The sequence below is a fragment of the Poecile atricapillus genome, chromosome 33 (genome assembly GCF_030490865.1).
Source record: "Poecile atricapillus isolate bPoeAtr1 chromosome 33, bPoeAtr1.hap1, whole genome shotgun sequence".
Taxonomy (NCBI): domain Eukaryota; kingdom Metazoa; phylum Chordata; class Aves; order Passeriformes; family Paridae; genus Poecile; species Poecile atricapillus.
In genome coordinates, this window is record NC_081281.1 from 1,445,778 (window position 1) to 1,469,099 (window position 23,322).

Sequence of the window (23,322 nt, forward strand, 5' to 3'; positions counted from 1 at the left end):
TGGGTCTCGAAAGGATGGATTTTATTCCCAAAAAAAGCTGGATTGGCCATTCCAGAGGGGAAAAAAGGGATGGGAAAAAAGCAGGGATTGGAGGAGGACGAGGCTGAGGCCGGAGCAGCTCCCGGAGATCACTCGAAACCGCTGGAAAAACGGGAAAAGTGGGAAAAACGGGGGTGAGAGGGGCAGGAAAAACACCTGGAACAGCTGGATACACCTGGATACACCTGGATACACCTGGATACACCTGGATACAGCCAGGAACACCTGGATACACCCTGGGAACACCTGGATACACCTGGGAACACCTGGATACACCTGGATACACCTGGATACACCTGGATACACCTGGATACACCCTGGGAACACCTGGATACACCCTGGAAACACCTGGATACACCTGGAACACCTGGATACACCTGGATACACCTGGATACACCTGGATACACCTGGATACAGCTGGGAACACCTGGATACCCTCAGGAACACCTGGATACACCTGGGAACACCTGGATACACCTGGGAACACCTGGGAACACCTGGGAACACCTGGATACACCCTGGATACACCTGGAACACCTGGATACACCTGGATACACCTGGGAACACCTGGATACACCTGGGAACACCTGGGAACACCTGGATACACCTGGGAACACCTGGATACACCTGGATACACCCAGGAACACCTGGATACACCTGGATACACCTGGATACACCTGGATACACCTGGGAACACCTGGATACACCTGGATACACCTGGATACACCTGGGATACACCTGGGAACACCTGGATACACCTGGATACACCTGGATACACCTGGATACACCTGGAACAGCTGGATACACCTGGATACACCTGGATACACCTGGATACAGCCAGGAACACCTGGATACACCTGGATACACCTGGATACACCTGGATACACCTGGATACACCTGGATACACCTGGATACACCCTGGATACACCTGGGGACACCTGGATACACCCTGGAATTCCCAAATCCCGATTTTCCCATGGAAATCACCCCAGGATGTTCCAGAACCCTCTCAGAATTCCCAAATCCCGATTTTTCCATGGAAATCTCTTGGATGTCACCCCAGGATGTCCTCAGAATTCCCAAATCCCGTTTTTCCCATGGAATTCTCTTGGATGTCACCCCCAGGTGTCCCAGGAACCCTCCTGGAATTCCCAAATCCCAATTTTTCCATGGAATTCTCTCAAATGTCACCCCCAGGATATCCCAGAACCCTCTGGGAATTCCCAAATCCCATTTTTCCCATGGAAATCACCCCAGGATGTCCCAGGACCCTTTGGGAATTCCCAAATCCCGATTTTTCCATGGAATTCTCTCAAATGTCACCCCAGGTGTCCCAGAACCCTCCTGGAATTCCCAAATCCCGATTTTCCATGGAATCTCTCGGATGTCACCCCCAGGTGTCCCAGAACTTTCTGGGAATTCCCAAATCCCGATTTTCCCATGGAATCTCCTGGATGTGACCCCAGGATGTTCCAGAACCCTCCAGGAATTCCCAAATCCCGATTTTCCCATGGAATTCTCTTGGATGTCACCCTGGATGTCCTCAGAATTCCCAAATCCCGTTTTTCCCACGGAAATCCCTCGGATGTCACCCCCAGGATGTCCCAGAACCTTCTCAGAATTCCCAAATCCCGATTTTTCCATGGAATTCTCTCAGATGTCACCCCCAGGATGTTCCAGAGCCCTCCTGGAATTCCCAAATCCCAATTTTCCCATGGAATTCTCTCGGATTTCATCCCTGATGTTCCAGAACCTTCTGGGAATTCCCAAATCCCGATTTTTCCATGGAAATCTCTTGGATGTCACCCCTGATATCCCAGAACCTTCTCTGAATTCCCAAATCCCGATTTTCCCATGGAATTCTCTCAGATGTCACCCCCAGGATATCCCAGAACCCTCCCAGAATTCCCAAATCCCAATTTTCCCATGGAAATCACCCTGGGATCTCCCAGGAATCCTCTGGGAATTCCCAAATCCCGATTTTTCCATGGAAATCTCTTGGATGTCACCCCCAGGATGTCCTCGGAATTCCCAAATCCCGTTTTTCCCATGGAAATCACCCCGGGATCTCCCAGGAACCCTCTGGGAATTCCCAAATCCCGATTTTCCCATGGAATCCCTCAGATGTCACCCCAGGATGTTCCAGAACCCTCCTGGAATTCCCAAATCCCGATTTTTCCCTGGAATCTCACCTGACGGCGTGGGCGATGTCCCAGTTGGCCTCCAGGGTCAGGGGCCCCTCCAGCTCCACCCCCTGCTCCGTCACCACGGCGACCTCGTACTGCGGGAAAAACACGGAATTCGCAATTCCCACCCGGAATTCCGCGGGAAAAACACGGAATGACGCAATTCCCACCCGGAATTCCGCGGGAAAAACACGGAATGACGCAATTCCCACCCGGAATTCCGCGGGAAAAACACGGAATGCCGCAATTCCCACCCGGAATTCCATGGGAAAAACACAGAATGACGCAATTCCCACCCGGAATTCCAGGGGAAAAACACGGAATGACGCAATTCCCACCCGGAATTCCGGGGGAAAAACACGGAATGCCGCAATTCCCACCCGGAATTCCGCGGGAAAAACACGGAATGCCGCAATTCCCACCCGGAATTCCTCAATTCCCACCCGGAATTCCGCGGGAAAAACACGGAATGACGCAATTCCCACCCGGCATTCCGCGGGAAAAACACGGAATTCCGCAATTCCCACCCGGAATTCCTCAATTCCCACCGGAATTCCGCGGGGAAAACACGGAATGACGCAATTCCCACCCGGAATTCCATGGGAAAAACACGGAATGACGCAATTCCCACCCGGAATTCCTCAATTCCCACCCGGAATTCCACGGGAAAAACACGGAATGACGCAATTCCCACCCGGAATTCCAGGGAAAAACACGGAATGACGCAATTCCCACCCAGAATTCCATGGGAGAAACACGGAATTCCGCAATTCCCACCCGGAATTCCACGGGAAAAACACGGAATGCCGCAATTCCCACCCGGAATTCCTCAATTCCCACCCGGAATTCCAGGGGAAAAACACGGAATGACGCAATTCCCACCCGGAATTCCGCGGGAAAAACACGGAATGACGCAATTCCCACCCGGAATTCCGCGGGGAAAACACGGAATGACGCAATTCCCACCCGGAATTCCAGGGGAAAAACACGGAATGACGCAATTCCCACCCGGAATGACGCAATTCCCACCCGGAATTCCGCGGGAAAAACACGGAATTCGCAATTCCCACCCGGAATTCCACGGGAAAAACACGGAATGACGCAATTCCCACCCGGAATTCCTCAATTCCCACCCGGAATTCCGCGGGAAAAACCCTGGAATTCTGTAGGAAAAAACATCAGGATTTGGGGATGGATCCCAGGGATTTGGGGACAGATTCCTGGGATTTTGGGATGGATTTTGGGATGGATTCCCAGGATTTTGGGGACAGATTCCCGGGATTTTTGGATGAATTTGGGGACAGATTCCAGGGATTTTGGGCATGGATTCCTGGGATTTGGGGATGGATTTGGGGATGGATTCCCGGGATTTTGGGATAATTTTGGGGATGGATTCCAGGGATTTTGGGATGGATTTGGGGATGGATTCCCAGGTTTTTGGGATGGATTTTGGGATACAAACCCTGTTGAAGGAGCGAGCGTCGCGGTAGCAGAGCACGCGCAGGCAGCGCTGCGGGATCGGGATTGGGATGGATCCCAGGGATTTGGGGATGAATTTTGGGATGGATTCCCGGGATTTTGGGATGAATTTGGGGACAGATTCCAGGGATTTTGGGATGGATTTTGGGGATGGATTCCCAGGATTTTGGGATGGATTCCCGGGATTTTGGGGTGAATTTTGGGATGGATTCCCGGGATTTTGGGGACAGATTCCATGGATTTGGGGACGGATTCCCGGGATTTTGGGATGGATTTTGGGATGGATTCCCGGGATTTTGGGACAATTTTGGGATACAAACCCTGTTGAAGGAGCGAGCGTCGCGGTAGTAGAGCACGCGCAGGCAGCGCTGCGGGATCGGGATCGGGATGGATCCCAGGGATTTTGGGATGGATTCCCAGGATTTTGGGATGGATTTTGGGATGGATTCCCGGGATTTTTGGATGAATTTGGGGACAGATTCCAGGGATTTTGGGATGGATTTTGGCATGGATTCCTGGGATTTGGGGATGGATTTGGGGATGGATTCCCGGGATTTTGGGATAATTTTGGGGATGGATTCCCGGGATTTTGGGATGGATTTTGGGATGGATTCCATGGATTTTGGGGATGGATTTGGGGATGGATCCCATGGATTTGGGATAATTTTGGGATGGATTCCCGGGATTTTGGGGACGGATTCCCAGGGATTTTGGGATGGATTTGGGGACAGATTCCCGGGATTTTGGGACAATTTTGGGATACTAACCCTGTTGAAGGAGCGAGCGTCGCAGTAGCAGAGCACGCGCAGGCAGCGCTGCGGGATCGGGATTGGGATGGATCCCAGGGATTTGGGGATGGATCCCATGGATTTTGGGGATGGATTTTGGGATGGATCCCATGGATTTTGGGATGGATTCCCAGGATTTTGGGATAATTTTGGGATACAAACCCTGTTGAAGGAGCGAGCGTCGCGGTAGTAGAGCACGCGCAGGCAGCGCTCCAGCAGCTCTCGCGCCTCCTCCCGGCTCGGGAGCCGATCCCGCTCCAGCGCCGCCCGCAGCAACGGCTGCTCCGGGAAAAAAACGGGAAATAAACGGGAAAAAAACGGGAAAATAAATGGGAAATAAACGGGAAATAAACGGGAAAAACCAATCCCAGGGTTAAAATCTGCCGGAAAAACCCCCCCAGTTGTGGAATGAATTAAAAAACGTTCGAGGAGAAAATGAAATAAAAAGGGTGGAATGAGAAGGGAAACGGATTTGGGAGTTGTGGAATGAAAAGGGGAATTTTTGTGGGAAAAAGGAGGAATTTTCATGGGAAAAAGGAGGAATTTTTATGGGAAAATGGAGGAATTTTCGTGGGGAAAAAGAGGAATTTTCATGGGGAAAAGGAGGAATTTTTATGGGGAAAAGGAGGAATTTTTATGGGAAAATGGAGGAATTTTCATGGGAAAAAAAGAGGAATTTCACCTGGAAAAAAGAGGGAATTTCACCTGGAAAAAGGAGGAATTTTCATGGGAAAATGGAGGAATTTTCATGGGAAAAAGGAGGAATTTTCATGGGAAAAAGAAGGAATTTTTGTGGGAAAAAGGAGGAATTTCACTTGGAAAAAGGAGGAATTTTCATGGGAAAAAGGAGGAATTTTCCCTGGAAAAAGGAGGAATTTGCCCTGGGAAAAAGGAGGAATTTCACCTGGAAAAAGGAGGAATTTCTCCCAGAGAAATCAATGAATCAATTAAAAATTAATGAACGAAAAATGAAAATAATTAATTAAAAAATAATGAATTAAAAAGGTATCAATTCCAAATTAATGAACTAAAATAAGAATCATTTTAAAAACAATTAAAAATTAAAAAACTTTAGTTTTAATTAGCTTAAGTAATAAACAATCAATTAAAAAAATGATGAACTAAAAATATCAACTAAAAAAGAATAAAAAATGATTAAAAAAAATTAAGAATTATTAATTGAAAGCATTATGAGCTAAACACGAAACTAATTTTAAAATTATAAATTAAAAAGATCAATTAAATTAAAAAATCTTAAAATTAACTATTAAAAAAAATGAATTAAAGAATTTTAAAATTTACTAAAAAATTAAGGACTAATTAAAATTAGTTTTTAATTAAATTAAAATTAAATTTATTAAACCAAATTATTAATTAAATTAATTAAAGTTATTTTTAATTAAATTAATTCAAATTACTAAATTACAAAAAATAAACAATTATTTAATTTTTAAAAATTAAACAATTACCAACAGAAACAACAAAGAACTGAAAAAAATAATTGAAAATAAGCAATTAAGTCATTAAATAAATGAAATAACAAAATATATATAAATAAATGAATAAATTAAAAGAATTAATTATTTTAAAAATAAGTAATTAAAACTAATTAATTAAAAATTAATGAATTAAAATTAATAAAAAATTAATTAAAATTAATTAAAAATTAATGAATTAAAGATTAATTAAAGATGAATTAATTAAAGATTAATTAATCCTGAACTAACGAAGGGAGGAGCTGGGACTCACCTGGGCCAGGTAAGCCCCGAATCCCGTGGCCAGCGACGGAGCCTCGTAGGCCACTCCCAACATATCCACGTATCCCAGGAAACTGCGGATGGAAAAGCGGGAATCAGGCCTGGGAATGAGCTCTGGGAATGAGCTCTGGGAATTCCTGGGAATCATTCCTGGGAATGAGCTCTGGGAATGAGCTCTGGGAATGAGCTCTGGGAATGAGCTCTGGGAATGAGCTCTGGGAATGAGCTCTGGGAATGATTCCTGGGAATGAGCTCTGGGAATCATTCCTGGGAATCATTTCTGGGAATGAGCTCTGGGAATGATTTCTGGGAATCATTCCTGGGAATGAGCTCTGGGAATGATTTCTGGGAATCATTCCTGGGAATCATTCCTGGGAATCATTTCTGGGAATCATTCCTGGGAATGAGCCCTGGGAATGAGCTCTGGGAATGAGCCCTGGGAATCATTTCTGGGATTCATTCCTGGGAATCATTCCTGGGATTCATTTCTGGGAATGAGCCCTGGGAATGAGCTCTGGGAATGATTTCTGGGAATGATCTCTGGGAATGAGCCCTGGGAATGATCTCTGGGAATGATCTCTGGGAATGATTTCTGGGAATCATTTCTGGGAATGAGCTCTGGGAATGAGCTCTGGGAATGATTTCTGGGAATCATTTCTGGGAATGAGCTCTGGGAATGATTCCTGGGATTCATTCCTGGGAATCATTCCTGGGAATCATTCCTGGGAATCATTCCTGGGATTCATTCCTGGGAATGATCTCTGGGAATGAGCTCTGGGAATGAGCCCTGGGAATGAGCTCTGGGAATGATTTCTGGGAATCATTCCTGGGAATCATTTCTGGGAATGAGCTCTGGGAATGATTCCTGGGAATGATTCCTGGGAATGATTCCTGGGAATGAGCTCTGGGAATGAGCTCTGGGAATGAGCCCTGGGAATGAGCTCTGGGAATGAGCCCTGGGAATGAGCTCTGGGAATGAGCTCTGGGAATGAGCTCTGGGAATGAGCCCTGGGATTCATTCCTGGGATTCATTCCTGGGATTCATTCCTGGGAATCATTTCTGGGAATGAGCTCTGGGAATGAGCCCTGGGAATGATTTCTGGGAATGAGCCCTGGGAATGAGCCCTGGGAATCATTCCTGGGAATCATTCCTGGGAATCATTCCTGGGAATCATTTCTGGGAATCATTTCTGGGAATCATTCCTGGGAATCATTCCTGGGAATCATTCCTGGGATTCATTCCTGGGAATGAGGTCTGGGAATGAGGTCTGGGAATGAGCTCTGGGAATGAGCTCTGGGAATCAGCCCTGGGAATCATTTCTGGGAATGAGCTCTGGGAATCAGCCCTGGAAGCCGGAATTTCCTGGGAAAAGGAGGCCGGAATTCCCCAGGAAAAAACAGGAAAAGCCTCGGGAATAGGGAGGAGTTGGGAAGAGGGAATTGGGAGGAGGAGGAGGAGGAGGAGGAGGAGGAGGAGGAGGAGGAGGAGGAGGAGGAGGAGAGGAGGAGGAGAGGAGGAGGAGGAGGAGGAGGAGGAGGAGGAAGAGGAGGAGGAGGAGAGGAGGAGGAGAGGAGGAGGAGGAGGAGGGGAGGAGGAGAGGAGGAGGAGGAGGAGAGGAGGAGGAGGAGGAGGAGGAGGAGGAGGAGGAGAGGAGGAGGAGGAGGAGGAGAGGAGGAGGGGAGGAGGAGAGGAGGAGGAGGAGGAGGAGGAGGAGGAGGAGGAGAGGAGGAGGAGGAGGAGGAGAGGAGGAGGGGAGGAGGAGAGGAGGAGGAGGAGAGGAGGAGGAGGAGGAGGAGGAGGAGGAGGAGGAGGAGGAGGAGGAGGAGAGGAGGAGGAGAGGAGGAGGAGGAGGAGGGGAGGAGGAGAGGAGGAGGAGGAGGAGGGGAGGAGGAGAGGAGGAGGAGGAGAGGAGGAGGAGGAGAGGAGGAGGAGAGGAGGAGGAGGAGGAGGGGAGGAGGAGGAGGAGGAGGAGGAGGAGGAGGAGGAGGAGGAGGAGGAGGAGGAGGAGGAGGAGGAGGAGGAAGAGGAGGAGGAGGAATTTGCTGGAAAAAATAGGGAGAGAGGGGAAAAAGGAGCGGGAATTTTCTTGGGAAGGAGGAAGAGGAATCATCTGAGGAAGGAGCAGGAATTTCCCCATGGAATGAGGAGGGAATTCCCTGGGAAAAAGCAGGAATTTCCCCATGGAATGAGCAGGAATTTCCCTATGGAATGAGCAGAAAATTCCCTGGGAAAAAGCAGGAATTTCCCCATGGAATTAGCAGGAATTTCCCCATGGAATGAGCAGGAATTTCCCCATGGAATGAGCAGGAATTTCCCCATGGAACAGGCAGGAAATTCCCTGGGAAAAAGCAGGAATTTCCTCATGGAATGAGCAGGAATTTCCCCATGGAATGAACAGAAAATTCCCTGGGAAAAAGCAGGAATTTCCCCATGGAATGAGCAGGAAATTCCATGGGAAAAAGCAGGAATTTCCCCATGGAATGAGCAGGAAATTCCTTGGGAAAAAGCAGGAATTTCCCTGTGGAAAGAGCAGGAAATTCCCCATGGAATGAGCAAGAAATTCCCTGGGAAAAAGCAGGAATTTCCCCATGGAAAGAGCAGGAATTTCCCCATGGAATGAGCAGAAAATTCCCTGGGAAAAAGCAGGAATTTCCCCATGGAATGAGCAGGAATTTCCCCATGGAATGAGCAGAAAATTCCCTGGGAAAAAGCAGGAATTTCCCCATGGAAAGAACAGGAATTTCCCCATGGAATGAGCAAGAAATTCCCTGGGAAAAAGCAGGAATTTCCCCAGGAAAGAGCAGGAATTTCCCCATAGAATGGGCAGGAATTTCCCTAGGAAAAAGCAGGAATTTCCCCATGGAATAGGCAGGAAATTCCCCATGGAATGAGCAGGAAATTCCCTGGGAAAAAGCAGGAATTTCCTCCTGGAATGAGCAGAAAATTCCCTGGGAAAAAGCAGGAATTTCCCCGAGGAATGAACAGAAAATTCCCTAAGAAAAAGCAGGAATTTCCTCATGGAACGAGCAGAAAATTCCCTGGGAAAAAGCAGGAATTTCCCCATGGAATGAGCAGGAATTTCCCCGAGGAATGAACAGAAAATTCCCTAAGAAAAAGCAGGAATTTCCCCGAGGAATGAACAGAAAATTCCCTGGGAAAAACCAGGAATTTCCCCGAGGAAAAAGCAGGAATTTCCCTGAGGGAAAAAACCAAACAAACCCCCCTATAAAAAACCCCACAATTTCCCTGGAAAACAAAACCATCCCAGCTAAAAAAACCCAGGAATTTCCACAGGAAAAAAAGGAGAAATCCCTGGAATTCCCCAATCCTGGGATCTCTCACCTCTCCCCGCCGTAGACGCCGGCGATGAGCACGGAATTCCAGAGGGGATTGATCTTGGAGCGCCGGTTGTAGAGGAGCCGAGTGAGCCACGAGTGAAGAGCCCGGGGGCTGTAGCTGTGCCCATCCCCCAGCAGCTCCTCGTCGATCCTGAAAAATCCAGGGAATTCCAGGGAATTTGGGGGTGGAATGGCGGGAAAAATCAGGGATTGGTGGTCAAAAAATGCCAGGGAATTTGGGGATGGAACATTGGGAAAATCAGGGAATTTGGGGATGGAATATCGGGAAAAATCAGGGATTGGTGGTCAAAAAGATCTGTGGGATTTGGGGATGGAACGCTGAGAAAATCAGGGAATTTGGGGATGGAACATTGGGAAAATCAGGGATTGGTGGTCAAAAAATGCCATGGAATTCAAGGATGGAACACTGGGAAAATCAGGGATTTGTGGTCAAAAACCACCAGGGAATTCAGGGATGGAATGCTGGGAAAATCAGGGAATTTGGGGATGGAACACCAGGAAAATCAGGGACTGGTGGTCAAAAAATGCCAGGGAATTCAAGGATGGAAAACCAGGAAAATCAGGGATTGGGGGTCAAAAAAATCTGTGGGATTTGGGGATGGAATGCTGGGAAAATCAGGGAATTTGGGGATGGAACATTGGGAAAATCAGGGATTTGTGGTCAAAAAAATCTGTGGAATTTGGGGATGGAATGCTGGGAAAATCAGGGATTGGTGGTCAAAAAACACCAGGGAATTTGGAGATGGAACATTGGGAAAATCAGAGATTTGTGGTCAAAAAATGGCAGGGAATTTGGGGATGGAATGCTGGGAAAATCAGGGAATTTGGAGATGGAACACCAGGAAAATCAGGGATTTGTGGTCAAAAAAATCTGTGGAATTTGGGGATGGAATGCTGAGAAATTCAGGGACTGGTGGTCAAAAAATGCCAGGGAATTCAAGGATGGAAAACCAGGAAAATCAGGGATTGGGGGTCAAAAAAATCTGTGGGATTTGGGGATGGAATGCTGGGAAAATCAGGGATTTGTGGTCAAAAAACACCAGGAAATTCAGGGATGGAACACTGGGAAAATCAGGGATTAGTGGTCAAAAAATGCCAGGGAATTTGGGGATGGAATGCTGGGAAAATCAGGGAATTTGGGGATGGAACACCAGGAAAATCAGGGATTTGTGGTCAAAAAAATCTGTGGAATTTGGGGATGGAATGCTGGGAAAATCAGGGATTTGTGGCCAAAAAACACCAGGAAATTCAGGGATGGAACATTGGGAAAATCAGGGATTTGTGGTCAAAAAATGCCAGGGAATTTGGGGATGGAATGCTGGGAAAATCAGGGAATTTGGGGATGGAACACCAGGAAAATCAGGGATTGGTGGTCAAAAACCACCAGGGAATTCAGGGATGGAACCCCAAGAAATTCAGGGAATTTGGGGATGGAACACCAGGAAAATCAGGGATTTGTGGTCAAAAAAATCTGTGGGATTTGGGGATGGAATGCTGGGAAAATCAGGGATTGGTGGTGAAAAAATGTCAGGGAATTTGGGGATGGAATGCTGGGAAAATCAGGGATTTTATGGTCAAAAAATGCCAGGGAATTTGGGGATGGAATGCTGGGAAAATCAGGGAATTTGGGGATGGAACACCAGGAAAATCAGGGAATTCAGGGATGGAACACCAGGAAAATCAGGGATTTGTGGTCAAAAAGATCTGTGGGATTTGGGGATGGAATACCAGGAAAATCAGGGAATTTGGGGATGGAATGCTGGGAAAATCAGGGAATTTGGAGATGGAACACCAGGAAAATCAGGGAATTTGGGGATGGAACACCAGGAAAATCAGGGATTGGTGGTCAAAAACCACCAGGGAATTCAGGGATGGAATGCTGGGAAAATCAGGGATTTTATGGTCAAAAAATGCCAGGGAATTTGGGGATGGAATGCTGGGAAAATCAGGGAATTTGGGGATGGAACGCTGGGAAAATCAGGGAATTTGGGGATGGAACGCTGGGAAAATCAGGGAATTTGGGGATGGAACACCAGGAAAATCAGGGATTGGGGGTCAAAAAAATCTGTGGGATTTGGGGATGGACCACCAGGAAATTCAGGGAATTTGGGGATGGAATACCGGGAAAGATCAGGGATTGGTGGTCAAAAACCACCAGGGAATTCAGGGATGGAATGCTGGGAAAATCAGGGATTTGTGGTCAAAAAACACCAGGAAATTCAGGGATGGAACATTGGGAAAATCAGGGATTGGTGGTCAAAAAACGCCAGGAAATTCAGGGATGGAATGCTGGGAAAATCAGGGATTTGTGGTCAAAAAAATCTGTGGAATTTGGGGATGGAATGCTGGGAAAATCAGGGAATTTGGGGATGGAACATTGGGAAAATCAGGGATTTGTGGTCAAAAAAATCTGTGGAATTTGGGGATGGAATGCTGAGAAATTCAGGGAATTTGGGGATGGAACACCAGGAAAATCAGGGATTGGGGGTCAAAAAGATCTGTGGAATTTGGGGATGGAATGATGGGAAATTCAGGGAATTCATGGATGGAACGCTGGGAAAATCAGGGAATTTATGGTCAAAAAAATCTGTGGAATTTGGGGATGGAATGCTGGGAAAATCAGGGAATTTGGGGATGGAATGCTGGGAAAATGGGGGATTTGTGGCCAAAAAACACCAGGAAATTCAGGGATGGAATGCTGGGAAAATCAGGGATTGGTGGTCAAAAAATGCCAGGGAATTTGGGGATGAAACATTGAGAAAATCAGGGAATTTGGGGATGGAATGATGGGAAAATCAGGGATTGGTGGCCAAAAAACTCTGTGGGATTTGGGGATGGAATGCTGGGAAAATGGGGGATGAGCAGGGAATTCCAGAGGGGATTGATCTTGGAGCGCCGGTTGTAGAGGAGCCGAGTGAGCCACGAGTGAAGAGCCCGGGGGCTGTAGCTGTGCCCATCCCCCAGCAGCTCCTCGTCGATCCTGAAAAATCCAGGGAATTCCAGGGAATTTGGGGATTTTTTTGTTGAAAACCACCAGGGAATTTGGGGATGGAACATTGGGAAAATCAGGGAATTTTCGGATGGAATATCGGGAAAAATCAGGGATTGGTGGTCAAAAAACACCAGGGAATTCAGGGATGGAACGCTGGGAAAATCAGGGATTTTATGGTCAAAAAATGCCAGGGAATTTGGGGATGGAATGCTGGGAAAATCAGGGAATTTGGGGATGGAACGCTGGGAAAATCAGGGAATTTGGGGATGGAACACCAGGAAAATCAGGGATTTGTGGTCAAAAAAATCTGTGGGATTTGGGGATGGAACACCAGGAAAATCAGGGAATTTGGGGATGGAACGCTGGGAAAATCAGGGATTTGTGGTCAAAAAATGCCAGGGAATTTGGGGATGGAATGCTGGGAAAATCAGGGAATTTGGGGATGGAATATCGGGAAAAATCAGGGATTGGTGGTCAAAAACCACCAGAGAATTCAGGGATGGAATGCTGGGAAATTCAGGGAATTTGGGGGTGGAATGGCGGGAAAATCAGAGATTTGTGGTGAAAAACCACCAGGGAATTTGGGGATTTTTTCGTTGAAAAACAACAGGGAATTTGGGGATGGAATGCTGGGAAAATCAGGGATTTGTGGCCAAAAAACACCAGGAAATTCAGGGATGGAACATTGGGAAAATCAGGGATTAATGGTGAAAAAACTCTGTGGAATTTGGGGATGGAATGCTGGGAAATTCAGGGATTTTATGGTCAAAAAACTCTGTGGAATTTGGGGATGGAATGCTGGGAAAATGGGGGATGAGCAGGGAATTCCAGAGGGGATTGATCTTGGAGCGCCGGTTGTAGAGGAGCCGAGTGAGCCACGAGTGAAGAGCCCGGGGGCTGTAGCTGTGCCCATCCCCCAGCAGCTCCTCGTCGATCCTGAAAAATCCAGGCAATTCCAGGGAATTTGGGGATTTTTTCGTTGAAAAACACCAGGGAATTTGGGGATGGAACATTGGGAAAATCAGGGAATTTGGGGATGGAATATCGGGAAAAATCAGGGATTGGTGGTCAAAAACCACCAGGGAATTCAGGGATGGAATGCTGGGAAAATCAGGGAATTTGGGGATGGAATGCTGGGAAAATCAGGGATTTGTGGCCAAAAAACACCAGGAAATTCAGGGATGGAACACCAGGAAAATCAGGGAATTTGAGGATGGAATGCTGGGAAAATCAGGGATTTGTGGTCAAAAAAATCTGTGGAATTTGGGGATGGAATGCTGAGAAAATCAGGGAATTTGGGGATGGAACACTGGGAAAATCGGGGGTTGGTGGTCAAAAAATGCCAGGGAATTTGGGGATGGAACACCAGAAAAATCAGGGAATTTGTGGTCAAAAAAATCTGGAATTTGGGGATGGAACCCCAAGAAAATCAGGGAATTTGGGGATGGAACACCAGAAAAATCAGGGATTTGTGGTCAAAAAAATCTGTGAGATTTGGGGATGGAATGCTGGGAAATTCAGGGAATTTGGGGATGGAACGCTGGGAAAATCAGGGAATTTGGGGATGGAACACCAGGAAAATCAGGGATTTGTGGTCAAAAAGATCTGTGGGATTTGGGGATGGAACACCAGGAAAATCAGGGATTGGTGGTCAAGGGATTCAGGGACTCAAGATTAAAAAATTCTGGGATCAGAAACTCTTGGGAATGCCTCACATCACCCGAAAATCTGGGATTTTGGGATGAGGAATTCTTGGGAATGCCTTAGACCCCCTGAAAATCTGGGATTTTGGGATGGGAATTCTTGGGAATTCTTAGACCCCCTGAAAATCTGGGATTTCAGGGTGGGAATTCTTGGGAATGCCTCAGACCCCCTGAAAATCTGGGATTTTGGGATGGGGAATTCCTGGGAATGCCTCAGACCCCCTGAAAATCTGGGATTTTGGGATGGGAATTCTTGGGAATTCCTTAGACCCCCTGAAAATCTGGGATTTTGGGATGGGAATTCTTGGGAATTCTTAGACCCCCTGAAAATCTGGGATTTTGGGATGGGGAATTCTTGGGAATTCTTAGACCCCCTGAAAATCTGGGATTTTGGGATGGGGAATTCTTGGGAATGCCTTCAATCACCTGAAAATCTGGGATTTTGGGATGAGGAATTCTTGGGAATTCTTGGGAATTCTTGGGAATTCTTAGACCCCCTGAAAATCTGGGATTTTGGGATCGAAACTCTTGGGAATGCCTTGGACCCCCTGAAAATCTGGGATTTCAGGGTGGGAATTCTTGGGAATTCCTTAGACCCCCTGAAAATCTGGGATTTTGGGATGGGAAATTCTTGGGAATGCCTTCAATCACCTGAAAATCTGGGATTTTGGGATGGGAATTCTTGGGAATGCCTTACATCACCTGAAAATCTGGGATTTTGGGATGAAGAATTCTTGGGAATGCCTTAGACCCCCTGAAAATCTGGGATTTAGGGATGGGGAATGCCTTAGACCCCCTGAAAATCTGGGATTTTGGGATGGGGAATTCTTGGGAATGCCTCACACCCCCTGAAAATCTGGGATTTTGGGATGGGGAATTCTTGGGAATGCCTTAGACCCCCTGAAAATCTGGGATTTTGGGATGGGGAATTCTTGGGAATGCCTTAGACCCCCTGAAAATCTGGGATTTTGGGATGGGAATTCTTGGGAATTCTTGGGAATGCCTTAGACCCCCTGAAAATCTGGGATTTCAGGGTGGGAATTCTTGGGAATGCCTTATATCACCTGAAAATCTGGGATTTCGGGATGGGAATTCTTGGGAATTCCTTAGACCCCCTGAAAATCTGGGATTTTGGGATGGGGAATTCTTGGGAATGCCTCAGACCCCCTGAAAATCTGGGATTTCGGGATCAGAAACTCTTGGGAATGCCTTAGACCCCCCGAAAATCTGGGATTTCAGGGTGGGAATTCTTGGGAATGCCTTAGACCCCCTGAAAATCTGGGATTTTAGGATGGGAATTCTTGGGAATGCCTTAGACCCCCTGAAAATCTGGGATTTTGGGATCAGAAACTCTTGGGAATTCCTTAGACCCCCTGAAAATCTGGGATTTTGGGATGGGGAATTCTTGGGAATTCCTTAGACCCCCTGAAAATCTGGGATTTTGGGATGGGGAATTCTTGGGAATGCCTTAGACCCCCCGAAAATCTGGGATTTTGGGATGGGGAATCAATCCCAGCAATCAATGGAGGCTTTAACCCCAGGAAATTCCCAAATTTGAGGAATCCCACAATTCCCAGAGGATTTTTGACCTCCCCAAATCCCAAGAAATCCCCGGGAATCTTACACCATCTGCTCCAGGAGCTGCCTGAGGTGCTGGAAATCCGCCAGATCCCCGGAGGCTCCCAGCACGGTGGAGTCGTTGACCTTGAGGAGCCGGGAGATTCCCCGGAATCGCGCCAGGGATCCGTAGGATCCCACCGTGTCCGCGGCCAGGATCACGCCCCCGGAGAACTTCAGCCCCAGCACCGACGTCCCCGTCACCATCGGGCTCCTGCCACCGCCACGGGAAACCAGTTTGACCAGTTTGGATCCCAGATTTCCCAGTATGGATCCCAGATTTCCCAGTTTAGATCCCAGTTTGGCTCCCTGTTTTGATCCCAGTTTGACTCCCAGTTTGGATCCCAGTTTGGCTCCCAGTTTGGATCCCAGTCAGGATCTTAGTCTGGATCCCAGATTTCCCAGTTTGCCCATTTGGATCCCAGTTTGGATCCCAGTTTGGCTCCCTGTTTTGATCCCAGTTTGCCCAGTTTGGATCCCAGTTTGGATCCCTGTTTTGATCCCAGTTTGGCTCCCTATTTGGATCCCAGTTTGGATCCTGATTTGGCTCCCAGTTTGGCTCACAGTTTGCCCTGTTTGGCTCCCAGTTTGGCTCCCAGTTTGCCCAGTTTGGCTCCCAGTTTGGCTCCCAGTTTGGCTCCCAGCAGGGTGGAGTCGTTGACCTTGAGGAGCCGGGAGATTCCCCGGAATCGCGCCAGGGATCCGTAGGATCCCACCGTGTCCGCGGCCAGGATCACGCCCCCGGAGAACTTCAGCCCCAGCACCGACGTCCCCGTCACCATCGGGCTCCTGACACGGGAAACCAGTTTGGATCCCAGTTTGGATCCCAGTTTGGCTCCCAGTTTGGATCCCAGATTTCCCAGTCTGGATCCCGGTTTGGCTCGCTGTATTGATCCCTGTTTTGATCCCAGATTGACCAGTTTGGATCCCAGTCTGGATCCCAGATTTCCCAGTTTGGATCCCAGTTTGGCTTCTGGTTTGGCTCCGTTTTGATCCCAGTTTGGATCCCAGTCTGGATCCCAATTTGGCTCCCAGTTTGGATCCCAGTTTGGCTCCCTATTTTGATCCCAGTTTGGATCCCAGCTTGCCCAGTTTGGCTCCCTGTTTGGATCCAAGTCTGGATCCCAGTTTGGATCCCTGTTTGACTCCCAGTTTGGATCCCAGTTTGGATCCATTCTGATCCCTGTTTGGATCCCAGTTTGGATCCCAGTTTGCCCAGTTTGGCTCCCAGTTTGGATCCCAGATTTCCCAGTTTGGCTCCCAGTTTGGCTCCCAGCAGGGTGGAGTCGTTGACCTTGAGGAGCCGGGAGATTCCCCGGAATCGCGCCAGGGATCCGTAGGATCCCACCGTGTCCGCGGCCAGGATCACGCCCCCGGAGAACTTCAGCCCCAGCACCGACGTCCCCGTCACCATCGGGCTCCTGACACGGCCATGGGAAACCAGTTTGGATCCCAGTCTGGATCCCAGTTTGGATCCCAGTTTGACCAGTTTGGATCCCAGTCTGGATCCCAGTTTGGATCCCAGATTTCCCAGTCTGGATCCCAGATTTCCCAGTTTAGATCCCAGTTTGGCTCCCTGTTTTGATCCCAGTTGGGATCCCAATCTGGATCCCAGTTTGGCTCCCAGTCAGGATCTTAGTCTGGATCCCAGATTTCCCAGTTTGCCCAGTCTGGATCCCAGTTTGGCTCCCTATTTTGATCCCAGTTTGGATCCCAGTTTGGCTCCCAGTTTTGATCCCAGTTTGCCCAGTTTGGCTCCCTGTTTGGATCCCAGTTTGGCTCCCAGTTTGGCTCCTGGTTTGGCTCTGTTTTGACCCGTTTGACTCCCAGTTTGACTCCCAGTTTGGATCCCAGTTTGGCTCCCAGTTTGGATCCCTGTTTGACTCCCAGTTTGGATCCCAGTTTGGATCCATTCTGATCCCTGTTTGGATCCCAGTTTGGATCCCAGTTTGCCCAGTTTGGCTCCCAGTTTGGCTCCCAGCAGGGTGGAGTCGTTGACCTTGAGGAGCCGGGAGATTCCCCGGAATCGCGCCAGGGATCCGTAGGATCCCACCGTGTCCGCGGCCAGGATCACGCCCCCGGAGAACTTCAGCCCCAGCACCGACGTCCCCGTCACCATCGGGCTCCTGACACGGGAAACCAGTTTGACCAGTTTGGATCTCAGATTTCCCAGTATGGATCCCAGATTTCCCAGTTTAGATCCCAGTTTGGCTCCCTGTTTTGATCCCTGTTTTCATCCCAGTTTGACTCCCAGTTTGGATCCCAGTTTGGCTCCCAGTCAGGATCTTAGTCTGGATCCCAGATTTCCCAGTTTGCCCAGTCTGGATCCCAGTTTGGCTCCCTATTTTGATCCCAGTTTGGCTCCCTGTTTTGGTCCCAGTTTGCCCAGTTTTGATCCCAGTTTGGATCCCAGATTGGATCCCAGTTTGCATCCCAGTTTGACCAGTTTGGCTCCCAGTTTGGATCCCAGTTTGGATCCCAGTTTGCCCTGTTTGGATCCCAGTTTGGATCCCAGTCTGGATCCCAGTTTGGATCCCAGATTTCCCAGTATGGATCCCAGATTTCCCAGTTTAGATCCCAGTTTGGCTCCCTATTTTGATCCCAGTTTGGCTCCAGTCAGGATCTTAGTCTGGATCCCAGATTTCCCAGTTTGCCCAGTTTGGATCCCAGTTTGGCTCCTGGTTTGGCTCCGTTTTGACCCCAGTTTGGATCCCAGTTTTGATCCCAGTTTGCCCTGTTTTGATCCCAGTTTTGACCCCAGTCTGGATCACAGTTTGACTCCCAGTTTGGCTCCCAGTTTGGATCCATTTTGATCCCTGTTTTGATCCCAGTTTGGATCCCAGTTTGGATCCCAGTGTGCCCAGTTTGGCTCCCAGTTTGCCCAGTCTGGATCCCAGTTTGGCTCCCAGTTTGGCTCCCAGTTTGGCTCCCAGCAGGGTGGAGTCGTTGACCTTGAGGAGCCGGGAGATTCCCCGGAATCGCGCCAGGGATCCGTAGGATCCCACCGTGTCCGCGGCCAGGATCACGCCCCCGGAGAACTTCAGCCCCAGCACCGACGTCCCCGTCACCATCGGGCTCCTGACACGGGAAACCAGTTTGGATCCCAGTTTGGATCCCAGTTTGGATCCCAGTCTGGATCCCAGTTTGCATCCCAGTTTAGATCCCAGTTTGACTCCCAGTTTGGATCCCAGTTTGGCTCCCAGTTTGGATCCCTATTTTGATCCCAGTTTGACCAGTTTGGATCCCTGTATTGATCCCAGTTTGACTCCCAGTTTTGATCCCAGTTTGCCCAGTTTGGCTCCCAGTTTGGCTCCCAGTTTGCCCAGTTTGGCTCCCAGTTTGGCTCCCAGTTTGGCTCCCAGCAGGGTGGAGTCGTTGACCTTGAGGAGCCGGGAGATTCCCCGGAATCGCGCCAGGGATCCGTAGGATCCCACCGTGTCCGCGGCCAGGATCACGCCCCCGGAGAACTTCAGCCCCAGCACCGACGTCCCCGTCACCATCGGGCTCCTGACACGGGAAACCAGTTTGGATCCCAGTTTGGATCCCAGTTTGGATCCCAGTTTGACCAGTTTGGATCCCAGATTTCCCAGTTTGTATCCCAGATTTCCCAGTTTGGATCCCAGATTTCCCAGTTTAGATCCCAGTTTGGCTCCCTATTTTGATCCCTATTTTGATCCCAGTTGGGATCCCAGTTTGGCTCCCAGTTTGGATCCCAGTTTGGCTCCCAGTTTGGATCCCAGTTTGGCTCCCAGTCAGGATCTTAGTCTGGATCCCAGATTTCCCAGTTTGGGTCCCAGATTTCCCAGTTTAGATCCCAGTTTGGCTCCCTATTTTGATCCCTGTTTAGATCCCAGTTGGGATCCCAGTCTGGATCCCAGTTTGGCTCCCAGTCAGGATCTTAGTCTGGATCCCAGATTTCCCAGTTTGCCCAGTCTGGATCCCAGTTTGGCTCCCTATTTTGATCCCAGTTTGGATCCCAGTTTGGATCCCAGTTTGGCTCCCAGTTTTGATCCCAGTTTGCCCAGTTTGGCTCCCTGTTTGGATCCCAGTCTGGATCCCAGTTTGGCTCCCAGTTTGGCTCCTGGTTTGGCTCTGTTTTGACCCGTTTGACTCCCAGTTTGACTCCCAGTTTGGATCCCTGTTTTGATCCCTGTTTTGATCCCAGTTTGACCAGTTTGGATCCCAGTTTGGCTCCCAGTTTGGCTCCCAGTTTGGCTCCCAGTTTGCCCAGTTTGGCTCCCAGTTTCCCCAGTTTGGCTCCCAGCAGGGTGGAGTCGTTGACCTTGAGGAGCCGGGAGATTCCCCGGAATCGCGCCAGGGATCCGTAGGATCCCACCGTGTCCGCGGCCAGGATCACGCCCCCGGAGAACTTCAGCCCCAGCACCGACGTCCCCGTCACCATCGGGCTCCTGACACGGGAAACCAGTTTGGATCCCAGTTTGGATCCCAGTTTGGACCCCAGATTTCCCAGTTTGGGTCCCAGATTTCCCACTTTGGATCCCAGTTTGGCTCGCTGTATTGATCCCTGTTTTGATCCCAGTTTGGATCCCAGTTTGGGTCCCAGATTGACCAGTTTGGACCTCAGATTGCCCAGTTTGGGTCCCAGATTTCCCAGTCTGGATCCCAGTCTAGATCCCAGTTTAGATCCCAGTTTGGCTCCCTGTTTTGATCCCAGTTTGACTCCCAGTTTGGCTTGCTATTTTGATCCCAGTTTGGATCCCAGTTTGGCTCCCAGTTTGCCCAGTTTGGCTCCCAGTTTGGATCCCAGATTTCCCAGTTTGGCTCCCAGTTTGCCCAGTTTGGCTCCCAGTTTGGCTCCCAGTTTGGCTCCCAGTTTGGCTCCCAGCAGGGTGGAGTCGTTGACCTTGAGGAGCCGGGAGATTCCCCGGAATCGCGCCAGGGATCCGTAGGATCCCACCGTGTCCGCGGCCAGGATCACGCCCCCGGAGAACTTCAGCCCCAGCACCGACGTCCCCGTCACCATCGGGCTCCTGACACGGGAAACCAGTTTGGATCCCAGTCTGGATCCCAGTTTGGATCCCAGTTTGGCTCCCAGTTTGACTCCCAGTTTGGATCCCAGTTTGGATCCCAGTTTGACCAGTTTGGACCCCAGATTTCCCAGTTTGGATCCCAGATTGACCAGTCTGGATCCCGGTTTGGCTCCCTGTATTGATCCCTGTTTTGATCCCAGTTTGACTCCCAGTTTGGATCCCAGATTTCCCAGTTTGCCCAGTTTTGATCCCAGTTTGGATCCCAGTTTGGCTCCCTATTTTGATCCCAGTTTGGATCCCAGTCTGGATCCCAGATTGCCCAGTTTGGATCCCAGTTTGGCTCCTGGTTTGGCTCCATTCTGACCCCAGTTTGGATCCCAGTTTGCCCTGTTTTGATCCCAGTTTTGATCCCAGTCTGGATCCCAGTTTGGCTCCCAGTTTGGATCCCAGTTTGGATCCATTTTGATCCCTGTTTTGATCCCTGTTTTGATCCCAGTTTGGATCCCAGTTTGCCCACTTTGGCTCCCAGTTTGGTTCCCTATTTTGATCCCAGTTTGGCTCCCAGTTTGGTTCCTAGTCTGGGTCCCAGTTTGCATCCCAGTTTGGATCCCAGTTTGACCAGTTTGTATCCCAGTTTGGATCCCAGTCTGGATCCTGGTTTGGCTCCCGATTTGACTCGCAGTTTGGATCCCAGTTTGACCAGTTTGGCTCCCAGTTTGGCTCCCTGTTTTGATCCCAGTTTGCCCAGTTTGGCTCCCAGTTTGGCTCCCAGTTTGGATCCCAGATTTCCCAGTTTGGCTCCCAGTTTTGATCCCAGTTTGGCTCTTGGTTTGGATCCCAGTTTGAATCCCAGTTTGACCAGTTTGGATCCCAGTTTGGATCCCAGTTTGGATCCCAGTTTGGCTCCCTGTTTTGATACCAGTTTAGATCCCAGTTTAGATCCCGGTTTGGCTCCCACCTTGGATCCCACTTTGGCTCCCAGTTTGCCCAGTTTGGCTCCCAGTTTGCCCAGTTTGGATCCCAGTCTGGATCCCAGTTTGGCTCCCAGTTTGGATCCCAGTTTGCCCACTTTGGCTCCCAGTCTGGATCCCACTTTGGCGCCCAGTTTGCCCAGTCTGGCTCCCAGTTTGCCCAGTTTGGCTCCCAGTTTACATTCTGAATGCATTCCTGGATTTTTCTCCTCTTCCATTTCCTTTTCCTACCCCCTCCCCAGTCTCCCCAGTTTTCCCCCCATTTCCCTCCCAGTCCCCCCAGTTCCCCTCCCCAGTCCCCCCAGTTCCCCTCCCAGTCTCCCCAGTCTCCCCAGTTCCCCTCCCAGTCCCCCCAGTCTTCCCAGTTCCCCTCCCAGTCTCCCCAGTTCCCCCAGTTCCCCTCCCAGTCTCCCCAGTCTCCCCAGTTCCCCTCCCAGTCCCCCCAGTCTCCCCAGTTCCCCTCCCAGTCCCCCCAGTCTCCCCAGTTCCCCTCCCAGTCCCCCCAGTCTCCCCAGTTCCCCTCCCAGTCTCCCCAGTCCCCCCAGTTCCCCTCCCAGTCCCCCCAGTTCCCCTCCCCAGTCCCCCCTGTTCCCCTCAGCCCCTCCCCATCCCCCCCAGTTCCCCTCCCCAGTCTCCCCAGTCCCCCCAGTTCCCCTCCCAGTCCTCCCAGTCCCCCCAGTTCCCCTCATCCCCTCCCCAGTTCCCCTCCCAGTCCCCCCAGTTCCCCTCCCAGTCTCCCCAGTCTCCCCAGTCCCCCCAGTTCCCCTCCCAGTCTCCCCAGTTCCCCTCCCCAGTCCCCCCAGTTCCCCTCCCAGTCCCCCCAGTTCCCCTCCCAGTCTCCCCAGTCCCCCCAGTTCCCCTCAGCCCCTTTTCCATCCCTCCCCAGTAACCCTCAGCCCCTCCCCAGTCCCCCCAGTCCCCCCAGTTCCCCTCCCAGTCCCCCCAGTTCCCCTCCCCAGTCCCCCCAGTTCCCCTCATCCCCCCCATCCGCCATTCCCGCCCTTTCCCCTCAGGGCTCTCACAGCGTGCGGCGGCCGGGCCCGGCACCGATCCCGCTCCCGCTCCCGATCCCGGAGCCGATCCCGGTGCCGGTACCGATCCCGGAGCCGGTACCGGAGCCCCAGGGAGCCCCCGGGCCCCAGAGCCGCGGGATGAACACTTCCCCCGGGGCCGGGCCCCCGCTCCACAGCGGCGGCGGCGCCGCTGCCCCGGCCTCCATCTTAGTCACGCCGCGATTGCGCCTGCGCCGACGAATCTCGACCCCTCCCGCTTGCCGTAGGGGAGGGGGGCGTGGCTTATCCGCCATCTTGAGCGTGGCGGAAATGCCGTCAAGGGCGCGGTGCCCTCTTCAAGATGGCGGCGGCGGCGCGTGACGTAGCACCGGTGGGGTGTGGGCGGGGCTTGTGTTGGTGGCCACGCCCAGTGGGCGGGGCTTGAGG

General features: G+C 50.2%; 1 protein-coding gene across 12 annotated transcripts; it reads right to left on the reverse strand.

Annotated features, from left to right (window-relative positions):
- Positions 1-23,204, reverse strand: PSMB4 (proteasome 20S subunit beta 4). Of its 12 annotated transcripts, XM_058860648.1 has the most exons (8): positions 23,029-23,204; positions 22,906-22,944; positions 15,929-16,135; positions 9,593-9,739; positions 6,242-6,323; positions 4,655-4,771; positions 1,380-2,320; positions 1-1,310 (listed from the first exon to the last, which is right to left on the reverse strand). In XM_058860648.1, the coding sequence occupies exons 1-7, from the start codon at positions 23,187-23,189 to the stop codon at positions 2,228-2,230; spliced, it is 846 nt and encodes a 281-aa protein (XP_058716631.1). In that variant the 5' UTR covers positions 23,190-23,204; the 3' UTR covers positions 1-1,310; positions 1,380-2,227. The 12 variants fall into 12 exon arrangements, with proteins under 12 accessions (XP_058716631.1, XP_058716626.1, XP_058716629.1 ...); XM_058860643.1 differs by lacking the exons at positions 1,380-2,320; positions 4,655-4,771; positions 6,242-6,323; ... (2 more) ...; positions 22,906-22,944; positions 23,029-23,204 and having other exon boundaries at positions 1-244; positions 286-366; positions 417-1,045; positions 1,250-1,337; XM_058860646.1 differs by lacking the exons at positions 1,380-2,320; positions 4,655-4,771; positions 6,242-6,323; ... (2 more) ...; positions 22,906-22,944; positions 23,029-23,204 and having other exon boundaries at positions 1-234; positions 286-315; positions 407-1,045; positions 1,250-1,336.
- Positions 23,205-23,322: the final 118 nt, after the last annotated feature.

Excerpts from the sequence above, each read along its gene's own strand:
- PSMB4 (XM_058860638.1), bottom strand. The coding sequence starts at position 1,077 with ATGGAAAAATCGGGATTTGGGAATTCTGAGAGGGTTCTGGAACATCCT.